This window comes from Notothenia coriiceps, unplaced genomic scaffold (genome assembly GCF_000735185.1).
Source record: "Notothenia coriiceps isolate Sejong01 unplaced genomic scaffold, NC01 NC01_scaffold00013592, whole genome shotgun sequence".
Classification (NCBI taxonomy): domain Eukaryota; kingdom Metazoa; phylum Chordata; class Actinopteri; order Perciformes; family Nototheniidae; genus Notothenia; species Notothenia coriiceps.
In genome coordinates, this window is record NW_011346293.1 from 808179 (window position 1) to 822550 (window position 14372).

The 14372-nt window shown below is 40.0% G+C and overlaps 1 protein-coding gene and 1 long non-coding RNA gene across 3 annotated transcripts in view; both read right to left on the minus strand.

Annotated features, from left to right (window-relative positions):
• The window catches only part of naa25 (N-alpha-acetyltransferase 25, NatB auxiliary subunit), a 14783-nt gene extending 7323 nt beyond the window's left edge, over window positions 1–7460 (minus strand). The window contains exons 1-16 of the mRNA XM_010774205.1: window positions 7358–7460; window positions 5590–5675; window positions 5168–5306; window positions 4954–5072; window positions 4727–4801; window positions 4529–4636; window positions 4074–4152; window positions 3623–3734; window positions 3439–3528; window positions 3024–3196; window positions 2815–2927; window positions 2515–2722; window positions 1304–1393; window positions 1040–1220; window positions 369–468; window positions 107–258 (exon numbers count right to left, since the gene is read on the minus strand). Of these exons, the coding sequence (XP_010772507.1) occupies window positions 107–258; window positions 369–468; window positions 1040–1220; window positions 1304–1393; window positions 2515–2722; window positions 2815–2927; window positions 3024–3196; window positions 3439–3528; window positions 3623–3734; window positions 4074–4152; window positions 4529–4636; window positions 4727–4801; window positions 4954–5072; window positions 5168–5306; window positions 5590–5675; window positions 7358–7415 (1883 nt within the window). The 5' untranslated portion in view covers window positions 7416–7460. The remainder of the gene's footprint in view (window positions 1–106; window positions 259–368; window positions 469–1039; window positions 1221–1303; window positions 1394–2514; window positions 2723–2814; window positions 2928–3023; window positions 3197–3438; window positions 3529–3622; window positions 3735–4073; window positions 4153–4528; window positions 4637–4726; window positions 4802–4953; window positions 5073–5167; window positions 5307–5589; window positions 5676–7357) is intronic.
• A 3318-nt stretch (window positions 7461–10778) lies between these two features.
• On the minus strand, window positions 10779–11255 carry LOC104948047 (uncharacterized). 2 transcript variants are annotated; one of them, XR_798625.1, is made up of 4 exons: window positions 11195–11255; window positions 11060–11099; window positions 10936–10980; window positions 10779–10843 (listed from the first exon to the last, which is right to left on the minus strand). It is a non-coding gene; the product is annotated as an uncharacterized lncRNA (long non-coding RNA). The 2 variants fall into 2 exon arrangements; XR_798624.1 differs by lacking the exon at window positions 11195–11255 and having other exon boundaries at window positions 11060–11160.
• Between the last annotated feature and the right edge of the window lie 3117 nt (window positions 11256–14372).

Genomic DNA, 14372 nt, shown 5'->3' on the forward strand with positions numbered 1-14372 from the left:
AGTGCGATTAAAATGCGTTAATTTTTTTAACGCGTTAATTTTTGTGTAATTAATTCATCTTAATTAACGCGTTAAAGTCCCGGCCCTAGTTCCAATATATTCTCACATATCGGCCTCTAGGAACAGATCCAGCAGCATCCTCTCAGTGCGACACTGGGCGAAGTGCAGCGATTGGTTCAACCTGTTCCTGAGAGCGATGAACTCTGGGATTTTCTCGAACGCTCCGTATTTATACGCCTGGATGATGTACTCGGAGGTCTGGAAGAAAGAAAGAGGGAAGGAGAGATAAAGAAAAGACAAAGAAGGTATAAGAAAACATGTACCCCAGCTTTAAAAGAGTCAGGAATCACAAACAGGGGTGGACTTACATCTTTCTGGTTAGAGTGGAAAAACCTGAGGGAGAAATTACAGGTCTGGGAGGCTGCAGCAAAATGACCCAATGACTCGGCATAACGTGTTAACAGAAACCTGGAAGAGAGAACAAGAAAATACTTTTTTGTACGCAAATCTCTTGCTAAATCATCAAACATCGCAGAAAAGGAAAGAGATCAGTCTTAGCTGGCCAAAAATGGTTCTTTTAGCACTTTATCACTTTTCTATAAACTTATGTGTAAAGTCATGAAACAACAAGCTGCATTTGGCAAATCATGTTTTACTAAATGCATTTATCAATTCACTCCTTGACTAATATCTCTAAAGGAATATTTGTAATATTACAATGGGAAACATTACAGAAATAAATATGTTGACTGTTTTAATCAAATGTACATTCATCTTTTTAATTACAAATATATAAGCCCTTATAATGACTGGCAGAAATACCCAATAGTTTAGTTACCTACATTAATAATCGCCTAAACATGAAAATGTCTACAGATATAGATTTTTTTTTTCTCCACACACATTTGGTTTATATCATTATCTAGCACTCCTAACTATCAAAAAAAACTAACAGGTAAGTGTAAGTGCATATTCCTCTTTGTCATCCTTTTCTCCCTGATAAATACAAGCACAGATGCAGTTGTGTATTTGTACTGACCCTATGGTGTCGTGCTGTACATGCTTGGCATCCAGGCTGGAGTAAAGGTCCACCACAGGCTCAAAGGCTCCCAGCTGACAGTAGACGAGCAGCAGCAGCAGCTTGAACTGGGCGTTGGAGGGGCTGAGAGTCAGACCCTCGTGGAGGATACCCAAACTCTGCCACACATAGTTGTCATTGCCTGCAACAACAGAGTGTAACACGTTTAGAGATGATGTCACTGAGACAGAGAAAAGATCTGGAAGAAGAGAAAGAAAAACTCACCTGTCTCCTTCCATAAGTCAATGTACACATGAGCTGCCATGAGACAATACATATCAGAAAACTGCAGCTCCGTCTTCACAGCGTTCTTCCCTGTGAAACACAGATATCAACCAATCAGAACAAACTACTGTATGGCAGTAACTGTTGACAGGAAAACCTGATTTTGAAATGTATGAAAATCTTCTCAAATACAATAATTGTACCTTATGGTAAAAAAGTTGTACAAGTACTTGGCTCATAAGAATATTTAAAATAGTTTAATGAAAGATAGAGAGTCTCCTGTACCATAACTAAAACATTCCTAACACAAACCCAACATCCTGCAATAAACTTATTGCAGCTTTTTGTCCCAAGTGGGAGGTTAGTATCTGATTATTAGAGGCATTCAAGTCTAATATGAGTGAGTGAAAACTGATTTTGTTCCCACAAATGAGATCATACAAACACACACATGTTCTGACAATGTTTGAAAAGAGTGTTGCTGGTTGAACTAAATCGGAGTTGCATAAAACTTGAACAAGGTTTAAAATCGCATGTCAATGCTAATGCTGCCATTTGTTCATTGATCAGAAAGACACAAACATCCTTCTCACAGCTCTTTCCATATGCAAAAGAGTACATGCAAATTTGCTTTGCATGTGAATGGCTTACTGAGGATGGAAATCATTATGCTTTTGGCTTCTAGGAGGATTAGTTCAGGCATGGTCATGTCTTTTCAAAAAGGTGTAAATCTGCTCTTTTTGCCAAACACGGTTCAAGCAAGTTACGAGAAATGGTGTTAAAAAAAGAGCTGCAACTGTTAGTCAATCAACAGAAAAATGATATCATTCTGACTTCTTTTCCATCTCTTCATATGTCGTCACTGAGATCCATTGAAGCATCAGAGTCATTCAACAGCAAAGAACAAAAAGCAACGTGTTGACTTTGTTTCTTCTCTGTCAGTATAATTTGCAAACACTTCACAGTTCTCCAGATGCTGTGTGAACGCAACAACAAAGAACAAGAACTGATGTACTGCCATGGTGACAAATCACTGCTGTTACCAGAACAATTGAGCTAATCAAAAAGAGCTTCCATTTTCCAGTCACTGAGTATATCTGTCTGTTTTTGGTAATTACAAGAAGTCATGTCTCTTTAGTCCATGTACAAAAGGATTGTTTGAAAAAATAAAAAAAACGAGTATAAAAAGTGAATAAAAGTGATGTTCTTACCAAACTTGAGTCCATAGCGATAGTGAGCTTTGAGCTCTGTGATTAGCCGCAGTTTCCCGTCCACGTCCAGAGCGTGATGCAGCCCGATTGCTCGACTCAGCTGACACACACATAAATGCCTCTGCATCGCTTTGGTGTCGTCCGGAAAAGCAAACCCCTCCTCTCCCTGCTCCCCCAGAGGGACCGCTTCACTCAGAAGGTTAATGAACTGAAAGGTTGACGAGAGAAGAGATGCATTTCACATCACAACTCATACAATAAATTCACAAGTGTCATGTCCATGATGCTGCTGTTACTCACCTGCACGTGTTGATCAGGAGCGAGCAGATGGAGGTATATTTTTAGGTCGGTGATGCAGCAAGGTTTGTCTCCAAACTTCCCAAAGAACTGCACCATGAGCTCTAAAGGCTCACCTGTTCAAAGCCACATAAAGTCACATTGGGCTAAAAAACCGGGAAAGAGTGAAACTCAAAAAAAGAGATACTGTTTTGACAGTCCATGTGTTTTACCTAACAGGCTTTCTTCAGGACAGCCCCTTTCTCTCAGTCTGTGAATTAATTCAAGACGAGCTAAATAGGGTCCCCTGAGTGAACGAGAGTCTTTGCCGTCCTCCCCTTTAACCCTGTCCACCACGAACCTCACCACTTCAGTCACAGTGTGATGCACCGGACCCTCCGGACAGCTGCAGACAGACAGGCACAGATCAATGCTGGACAATATTACACTGTTTCCCCTACATTGATTTATTTCGAAAGGCCTGTCAAAATATCAACATTGACCACCATATTTTCTTTTATGCTTTACAATAGTTAATGTATAAATTAAAATGTTATTTGCCAATGTATAGAATGTTTTTAAAACCCTGTCGTATCGAAATGGGCCTCTGCATTAAAAACACATCAGATAGAAATCCTTTATACTCACTGATCTCCTTCTTCTGGAGGACTCCATGACTGATCGATCAGGTAGAAGAGAGAGTCAAAATAGCAGGAGTAGAACTGCCAATCATCAGGACTAGAAACAGAAACACAGGTTTGTAAATTATGTTTGTCAGTGAACAGTAGTTTCTCTCATGTTCACAGAAAAGTCTTGTAGAGTCTTTTCTCACTTTTTGAGTAGCAGCTTGTGGGCCAGCGAGTTGCACTCCGGCCAGCGCTTGAGTCTCTGGTAGAGCATCATACACTTGTTTTCTCGACTTTGCAGCTCACTGGTAAGCTTCTCTGTTGGAGGAAAAAACTAATTAAAAAAAAAGGTCAGCTGGTCTCTAAATCCGATGTATTATCACCATTTAACGAACTTCAAATAACATGTTCAAGTAACACTTAATTAGGATTATTAATTGTTTTCATTGTGTATAACTGGATTTGATCAATGCTCTGCATGATTGGTGTACTACTTTGAAAATGCTATTGTTGTCATAATAAAATAAGCCAACTGACTGCCACTGAGGACTGACTGTAACTGACACGCACAGAGATAAAGATGAGTGTGTCCATTGTCTTTATAAATAAATACGATGATCTCTCAGGCTTTACAAGAACAGAGGCACATACACCTACCCCCAAGTGGGCCCCGGATGACTTCGAGAGCCTCCACACACTTTCCCAAGCGCTCCAGGATCATGAAATACAGCTGGACCTAAAGGCACACAGAACAAGCCAGACATTACATTACGTGTTACTTGTTAGACGCTTTTATCCAAAGCGACTTACATAGTCAATACTGTGGACAATCCCCACAGGAGCAATTTGGGTTGAAGTGTCTCAGGGACACAACGACATGCAGTGGGGTTTGAACCTGTGATCTGAGCACCAACACACAACCCACTGCGCCAAACACCTCCAGACACAATTGTAAATAGAACGAGCAACTCTGGAACAATTATCTGTTTTGTGTTTTTATCTGTAAATTAATGGGAAAAAGTGGGTGCTGTAACATATTTGAGGACCCAACATACAAGTGTTCAAATGCATCTTTAAGGCCAGATATGTTGGAATAACAATCCTTCACTCACCTCTGCTTCAGCTTCAATCTTCTCCTCCTTGACCATTTTCTCCACCATGCGTTCAGCCAGAGGCAGGAACATGGTTTGGGACAGTTTTTCATCCTGTGCTGAGATGGCCTACACAACATATAACATGATAGTTTCAGAATTTTGAAAATATTTAGGAAATGAGAGTGTCTTTGTTTAACAAAAAAAGCCCGCCAGTACCTGCATCACCAGACTCATGACCGACCAGAAGTAATAAGGATTCTTGGGGACGATTTTATACAAGGCCATCCCTGCCTGTAAAGTGCCAAGATGAAGTCATCAACATCCTCTTCATTATTCTGATTATATGTCCATCTTTTTAATTAGCAATGAAGCACAAAAGCCACAGCTGTTAGTACTGTGCGTTTGCATGTTTATATGCAGAGGGTGGACCTGAGTTTTCTCACCTGCTGCATCTTCTTGTACTCTCCCACGCGAGCGTAAGCCATGAAGAGGTGAGAGTGATACTCCTCACTAAGGGGAACCTTCTTCACCGCAGCTTCATACAGCTTGGTGACCAACTCCGCTGTGAACAACAACAACAACAACAATATTCAAAATTCAGTCACTTTAGTATTATAAGTAGCCTTCATTGGTGTATGTATCTGTGTGTGTACTCACGACGATGCATCTCTCTGTACAGAATAGTCAGAGCTTGTAGCGAGTTGTCATCAGTCGGCTCGAGAGTGGCCACTTCCTGGGCCAAAGTAAAAGCCTCATCCTGCTTTCCAGTCCTCTGAAGGCCAATAGCCTTTAGTACCTGTAAGGACAACAACATAAAATATTCTACAAATTGTTTTCTTTTCAGACTTCATAAAACATTATGTTGAGTTCAAATCAATCTTTTGGGTGACATTTTCAGAGCTCAGGCATGCAGCATGTATGCAGCAAGTCAAAAATGGTGGGAAATGGTGAATAAGGACTCTTGATAAAGTAAAACAAAAAAGGAAAGGCTTCATCCAATCGATCTTACTAAGAATGCCAACGGTAGAAATAAAAACCCACAATTCAACACTTCTAGTGAGAATTACTTAGTCACCCACCTTGGCACAGTGCAGGTCCTTGTGTTTCTTCAGCAGTTTATCTGCCTGCTGTATAGCCATTTTATTGTTGCCATTATCAAGGTAATCTGGGAAAATACAAAAAACAACATTATTATATTAATGATAAAAAATAGACAAAAGTAAGAATGCAATGGGCAATAGAGACTTTGCAAAAATGAACAAAAAATAATTGTTAGCTGAAGATCAAGTGTCACCATAACTTGAAATGCTTTTCTGAATGGTTGTTGAATGTTCAAGTATGTGACACACAAACAGAGACACCTCAATTCAACTCCTTCAGGACAGCTGGCTGCCAAAATTAACTGTGCCAGACAGCACACTGAGATTATGTCATGTCTATTCTCTGTGTTCAAACTGTGATCAGAGAAGCACCAACAATTGATGAAAGCCTACATAAATGTGAGGAACTTGGACTTATCAGTTAGATCCAGGGTTGATAAGTTCATGCTCTACTGCCAAACTTAGCAGCCCTGAAGCTCCAGCCATAAATACAGAGACACAAGCTAATTTATTTATGGGTTTCAACTTTCAAACTACATTTTAATGTCACTGCAGCTGAAGAGTTAGGAGTTAAAAACGTCACAACTGCACAACAGTGCAGTAACATGCTTAAAGTTGAATTAAATAAAAGTATATGACTCCAAAGGGTTTTTCTTTGTGATGAAAAGTCCAATTGCGTGGTTTTTAAAACGACACTACAAACATACATTGGTTTTTAGAGAATATGATAAATATAATCCAGATTAAACTACCCAACAGTATATAAAGATTGTAAACCAGCACAACCTTAAACATCTGCAGCACGAAGGAATACAACATAATCATTAATGCAGCAGAAATAAACTAAACACATTATATATATTCTAAAAAACACTGACGGGGGAGATTGTTGCACAATGAATACGTGAAGTACATTTTGCAGGTAAGGGGTTTGAATGCAGAGTTTATACTCACAGTAGAGTATTTCAGTGTGATAGTAGTACGTTCACAAAAGCAAAATATCTGAATACTTCCAACACTGTTCACACACTCAAAACACAGTAATATCTGTTAATCCTGTCATTTATCAGCCTTTTCATTCTGTTCTGCAAGAGGACCGTGAGCTGTGACAGCTCCATGCTAACAAGCTAGCCGGAGTTAGCTTGAAGCATTGTCCTTCTACTATTATGAACCTGATGCCCTGCTAGCTAAACGTTTGAGTTTTGGATAGCTACAAAGCAGCTACACATTCAGAATGGACGCAGACAGCTAATCACAACGGAACTTGTTGTCAACACAAAGCACATAGCACGCATACAATCATAACTTTTATTTGTAACATACATACAGTTTCAGTATATCTATGGGGTACCCTGCTAGCTGACATATTAGCATGCTAGCTAGCTGTCAAATAGCGACCGTTAGCAAAAAAGGAGTTCGACTTTGAGAATGTGCAAAACCACACAACAGACATTTCTGCACCATTCATTGTTTTTACACCACCAAGTATATCTACTGCTTTAACTTGGAGGAAACGGTTTCAACTGGAGACTCTTGCCATACAAGGGCTTGGTTTCAGACCGGGTAAGGTGCACTGTCATTGGGCGCTGCAAGCACCAGAGTCCGTGGTCTGAGCTGGTGGGGCCGCATTGCTGCCTTCTGACCCAAAAACCTTCCACTTTAATACACATACACCCGTATACAACCCAAGGATGTTTCTGGAGCATCAAATTACGTGTATTTGTATAACTCCCCATTGAGTCCTTACCGTATATGGGTCTGAGTCTCCTGTCGTTAGGATCCTGCACATGGCCTCTCGCCGCCATGGTGGAGTTTACCTGCTGGGTAAATGTTGGCGCATGCGTACTGCGCGCTGCCACAGAGAGCGAAGGATTTCTCTCGCTGTCATTGTTTTCTGAGCACAGCCAGGTTTAAATGTATGTATAAATCTGTACAACTATCAGAATAAAAATACTCAGTTCTTGTAGTTGGGTCAAATTGCTAACACTGATTGTAAAATATTCTACTTTATTATGTGACTTAAGTAAAAACAAAGGTATTCGTACTATTTAACTACTACTATAGCCTACTATACTATACTACTATTTAACTATATAAGCAGTCTACTCATTCATTGTGCAGAATGGCCCGTTTTAGAATCATATATATTATATTATTGTTATCATGGCTTTAATTAAGCTGGTAACGGTAGATACTTTACATTTACTTTAGATAGGCTACTGCTCGGTTGCTTAAACCAGTGGTTGCGCAGAGGCATGACGGGGGGGCGCGAGAGACCAGGAGGAAAAATGGTTATAAAAAAAAGAAAAAAAAAGAATCATCATTTGAAAAATTATTGATTCGAAAATAATATGATACAGTACAGTACTATTACGTCTGGGTCTCTGTGTTTCATTAAAGCTCGGCTCTGTGTGTGTGTGAAACGAGCCATTTTGTGTGCATGCACGAGCGAGAGAGAGAGAGCGCAACGGTACCGGAGATCGTTGTTGTTAGCTTCTGGTGCTAGCGAGCTACGCTAACGGATATAAGGAGTTTTTTCAATAAAAAGTGGAGGAGAGTCCTCTCCTGTCAGACTGAGAGACTCATTGAGCTAAAGGACTCTCTCAGTGTTATCTCAGTAGGTCTCAAACGTTTTGGTCACCACAATGTAAACAATTATTTCCGAGGCACACGTTTATATGATCATTATACTATAGTTATAAAAAAATAAGAGAATAAATAAAAACAGGTATGAAATACTATATGACAGTAAAAAAAGAATAAAGTTTAAAAGGGTGATTTGTAAAATATCCATTATGAAAAAGGAAATCTGTTTACAGTTCTGTTTCAAATGGGTGTTGAGAGAGGTATCCATAGATCTCTTCATTTTTCTCTCAAAGTGAAAAATGATTGATGCATTTAACTTCAATATTTAAAAATAAATCTTCCCGGAGGAGCTTGCCCCTATGTAAGGTCCACACACCACCTATAAAAATAGCACTTTACCCCTGCTTACACCTATATGCCGTGAGCTGATTATCGAGCCTTCATTGTAACAGTTGGGGGTAGGTATGCTTGGGGATTGTTGCAGTAGAAAATTCCACTGTAGCGAACGGTACATTAATGGGAAACCCTCTATGAAACGTCAAGCTACCCCACAGCACCCCCAAAAAAAATGTCTGGCGCCGCCACTGAGCCTGACTTGTGTTGGGGGGCCCCAACTTTTTTTTTTCTCCAAAGGGGGGGCCTGACAGAAAAAGTTTGGGAACCACTGGCTTAAACGATGATAATACATCATCATATAGCCTATTACAATACAACATGAATCACTGCTGAAGATCCTCTCCATGCAAAGAAATTAGCACCAAACTATACAAATTATAATAATAATAATATAAAATTACTTAAAGGTGGGGTAGGTGAGTTTGAGAAAACGTCTCAAGATACACTTTTTGTTATATTTCATGAAATGCTCTTAACATCCCGATAGCAATGAATATCTTAAGTGCTTTGACAAAAAATCCATAAAAAATGTTCTTCTGTGGAAGCCGTAGTACTGTAAAAAGCACGACCAACCATTTAGCCGGCCCGACTAAAATAACTGGATGGCCTACCTGCCTGACAGCCTTCCATCTGTGCAAACTTATCTCGTTCATTGGTCATGTGCGCATTCGTGTGTGTTGGAGGAGGGGCTCTGTAAGGAAGTGGCATTTTTTTGTTGCATTTTCAAATTCTAGCTGGTTTCTCCAAAATTACCTACCCCACCTTTAAAGTGTATGTAACGTATATTAGTTGTTTATAATTATTGATTGATTAATCAGAATAACTTAAATCATATGCATTCATATTTATATATTGCAGTTGGTAAAGGGCATCATTCACGTCCGGGAAAAAAATACGGCTCCGCCCACTTTTGGTGGAAAACAAAGCTGTCATTTGAATGGTGGTCAACACAAATTCTGAAGTTTTTGCCAATCCGGTCAGAAATGTAAGAAAACCTTGGATTTTTGGATCTTCAAAGAGCCCGATTTCAATGGCCAGACAGGCAAACAATGACATTAAGCCATTGGAAATCGACGATGAGAGTAACATCTATGTCAATTCCGGGCGAAAATTACGGCCCCGCCCACAGATGATGTTTGTCAATCTTAAAAAATAATTTCCATGTCAAAAAAGTTACAGTTTGTCGTAAAACTGTTGAAATATAAGTATGAAAAATACGCAACTAGAAAGACTACAAATCCCAGAGTCGCGTAAGTGATGTCATAACTGATGTCACAATTGCTTTCCTCCACCAAATAAGAGATAGCTAAAATAAGATAACTTTAACAAGATGCCTGTGTGCTTAGTACCAGGTTGTTATCATACCAGCAATGGGTCTTGATCGGTCTTTCGCTTCCCGTGTGATGAAAGGACCAGGAGTGGCTGGATCAAGTTAGCTACCTAGCTAGTAGCAAGCACGTTAGTTAGCATTACAGCCTTAGCCTTGTCATTTGTATTAGCCTTAACATTAAGTAACCCAAAATGTTAAACAGTAAGAGTAGTAGTCATATTTCGTGAACCCTTTGAAGAGTACTGTCACACCGGTGTGATCATTCTATAATACACCATTTAAGCCCGGGGAAGAAATGCTAACAATAACGCTACATTAGCATCGGCGATCTTTTCTACCTCATGCTATCTGCACAAATGGTTGACATTAAACATTAGAAAGATCAGGCAGTTCAGAGAGAATCAAAGGAAGGAAGGCAGGCAGGCAGCTTTGCATGACATTCTTCTGGACGTGTTTCATTGTGTTGTTAGTGAGGGTAGTCAATCCTTTTTTTGACAAGACAGTAGTGACGGCCATCTTGGTGACGTGTGTTGTTGTGTGAGTCTGCGAGACCAGAGATGTAGTTCATTGAGCGTTTCACACAAAACATTTTGTTACTTCACAGTTTTACGACACATTTTTATTTTTTTTACTTGCAAAATTATCTTTTAAATTGACAAACCTCATATGTAATTCGTGGCACAATTCAAACGGGATCGAAAGATAATCTTTCTCTCTCCATTGACTTCAATGCATAACTTTTCCGAAATAAGGTCCCATGGAGCTCCATGGGACTGCCGAAAAGTTATGTAGGTATAACATTGTGTTTTTTAACCATTTCAAAGTTAATCTAACGTCGACATTTTAGTGGTCTCACCTTCCGTATTCGAAATTCTCCATTAGCATGACACACCACCATTTTCGCAAAGCTGGCATGTCAATCTAAAAAAGGAAAGAAATATATTATCACTGTATGTCAGATTAAATGTCATAATGGGATTTTGAGTTTACTTTAAATGACCAGATCAATTTACAATAGTGAAATCACAGGGTGCATCTAGTATGGTGTAAAGGGCATACTATGAAAGAAAAAATATGATTTAATGTTATTATCTTAAAAACAACAGAGAATTAAATCAGACCAATAATGTAGCCTACCATCAACATGAAGATGCCACAGTCATTCCCATACAGTTGCCTGGGGAAACCATAGCATGTCAGAAAGCATTTAGTTGTTTTGTTATGGTTTGCCATTTCTGTTGAATATAAATGATACAAATTGTATACTATTACCTCTTTTTCTAAACCAGTCGTCTCTTTCCACGGTCCAGGATGTATTGACTGTGAAAGGTTTCTAGAATGAAAAACGCAGCTGTATGAAGATCTAAACAGGTAGCTATCAAAATGAACAATATGTTCCTCTTTCATGCACAACACACACCATGTGGCCAGAGAGGCTGGACACGCGGTTCGAGGAGCGTAGGCCGACCGTTAAATTGGCGAGAGGGGTGGGCGCCGAGTCCCCCTACTAGAACAGTTATGCTGAGTTCCCTCGCGGCGGCTTACTTTCTTGGTGCTTTAGGCGGCTATACTGGTTCTTATGGAGGTGCTTTAGACCTCCGCAGACCATTCCAGTGTGTAACAAAACGTATTTTGCTAATCTCTAAACTAAACGTGTAAATGATACTATGTGAAACAAAAAAGTCGGAGAGGGAAGTTCCACCCGACCAGTCACTAAGACACGGAGTACCCACCAGATGTCAAACTTCAAGTTGAGTTCCCGTCTCAGGGACGGTCTCTAACAATGTCTAGAAGGAAAACAGTACCTTGTAGACGGTTTACGGTCATAAATAGCTAAAACGAGCTCCAAACCGTGAGTCATCGTTTGAGGCAAAAGGGTCGTAGTGATGGCGAAAGTGTACTTCGCTTTCTGACCGGCGTAGTTGGGTACTCATTGGTACGGTCGGCACCGAGCTTTTTTTGACTTTCCAAGAGATGTACCTTATTGAGTCTACAATTTGTTGCAGGACTACCTCCTACCTGTAGTGAGTGACCAAGGAGTTCTTGTGATACACAACAGTCTATTAAGGGTACTCCCGTTGTGGTATCTAGGGTGTCCCGCTTCACCCCCCCGATTCCTGGCGAGGATCGGGTCCGGTGGGAAGGCGCGAACCAGATTTATGTCGGGTCCGAACGCTCGTCGAAAAAGAGTTCATATCGCCGGCGTTTGTGGTGGATGAAGGGAATTATGGGTGAGGGCGGCGTGGCAGTGGTGTATGGAGAAGAGACTAGGCGTCTTTGTAGTAGTTGGTGGAGTGGGGCTTTGGTGGGTGTTTGTCTTTGCGTTTGAAACCTTGTCGTCGACGTCTCGTGCCGTATTCGATGGTCAACAAGACAGTCCTGACAGTAGGACCTGGGTAGACGCTCTTCAGTCATAAACCATTGATACGTGGCGCTTGCGAGCGAGATGGCGAAGAGAGAGAGCGGGCAGTGAAAGCCGAGAAGGCGGAGAGAGCCATTGATGTAACTATAAAGGATTTTAGGAAGTCCTGTAGGGGTTTGGACTTTCCAGACATGCAAGTTGTATAGTCGTCAACCTTGGAGACACGTCTGTCCCGAGTATGTTTGTTCCATCCATAATCCAACAGTTATGTATTTGACCAAAACCGATACGAAAACGGAGTGAAATAAAGAGGAACTATCTACTACAGAGTACACCTTGTTAACACTTTTGTAGTGGTTTGAAACGTTCATTCCTGTAGCGGTTCGTAGCTACCTTTGACGTTGGTTGAGTAGACGGGTTTCTGTCGACCATGTATCATGCAGAGAACTCGTTTTACATCGAGACTATAGAAGAACTCTCCAAACACAAAGAGAGAACTTTGGGTCGGTGGAGTACCCACGGAACCCTTTCATATGACAATAAATACTTCAAATTGTATGTAAAACTAAGAAAAAATAAAGAAATTTTTAATTCGAGTGGATACAGAACCTATAGCTCTCCGGTCCCGTCTCAACTAACAGTTCTTGGTCCTTTTTATAACGGACTGTGCACCACTGGAAAACCGGAACCGAATTGGTTACTTTAACTTAAGTTTGGCATTCAATGTCGAAATACAATAAAACAACTGTCGATTAACGAGTACATCAATCCGGCGATTTTTTAGTTGGGAAAAACCAAAGAAAACGCTATCCATTGTGGACAAAACTCAATAGCTTTTCTTAACGAGTTAGTTCCATTTTGTGCAAAAAAAAGCCTTATATGAAAAAAAGAAGAATATTGTAAACGACCCCGGAGCCCGAGTATAGTTATAAAAGTGTCCCTACTTGTAAACACAACGACTAACATTCGAACACGGTGTACGCCTGGGTCGAAATACGTTGGTGCAGAGTTGAAATGACATTAATTAACTACGAATGACCAAAGCATGTTTATATAAAAAAGGCCTGATAATTTCAAACAAAATGAAAAGGAAAAAGATACTCTTACTACGAAGGTAGGTCTGCGAGAATAAGCACCACACCTTTGGACCCGTGAAGACAACCGACATTTCATAGACTATGAGTGACTGCACTTTAAAGTGCTCCTTTAAGATTTAATGTTAGAACAACACACGAAATAAATAGGCTCCATTTTTAGGTAACTCTAGTTGCTTACAGAAAATATTCCTCTGATTATTTAGATACAAAAATTTTCATTAACATTGAAAATGTAATGTGACATGGCACTAGCAGAAAGCAACGAGCAAACACTTCAACTACAGACCAGGAGGCGTTACGACAATTTACACTAATTGACGTTTAACATCCAAAAACCTTCGGTTGTTCTTCTGTTATCGAAAGACCAAGGTTTACACGGTACGTGTTAAACCTAAACCCACTAGGTCCTGACTCTGTCGACAACTCCAAGTGATTGTTGTTGAAAACAAGTTGTTAACACCAAGAGTAACAACAAGTAGGCAAGTATACCGGAAACTCTCCAAATCAGAAAAAAAGTGGTCTAGTCATCTAGACACAAATCGGGAAAAAATTAATACCACGTACCCTTTTTTTGGCAGTTAAATAAAGTTAGAATTCAGATATCACTACTGGTATGTTATGAAAAATTTGGTCGTTAATTAATTTATTGGACGTGGTATTCTTCCGGACGATTTAGCTTTAAAACTGACTACCCTTCTGACAACGTTCTCTCACCACGTCTCACCCTTATTGCCTTCATGTCTTATGAAAACAACGAATGACATAATTAATCATTCACTGTTATTGGTAGTTTCTGCTCGGGAACCACGACGTGTAGTACGTGGTATTGTACGTTGGTGCTTTTTCCGAAATTTCAGTGTAACATCACACTAATTGTTTCGGACATGAAACAATTTCGACTTTTCAACATAAGTCTGAAGGATGAAAATGTTAATAAACAAATGTGTTCAATAGACATGAAGATGAATTATTTGCTCAAACATGAAAACGG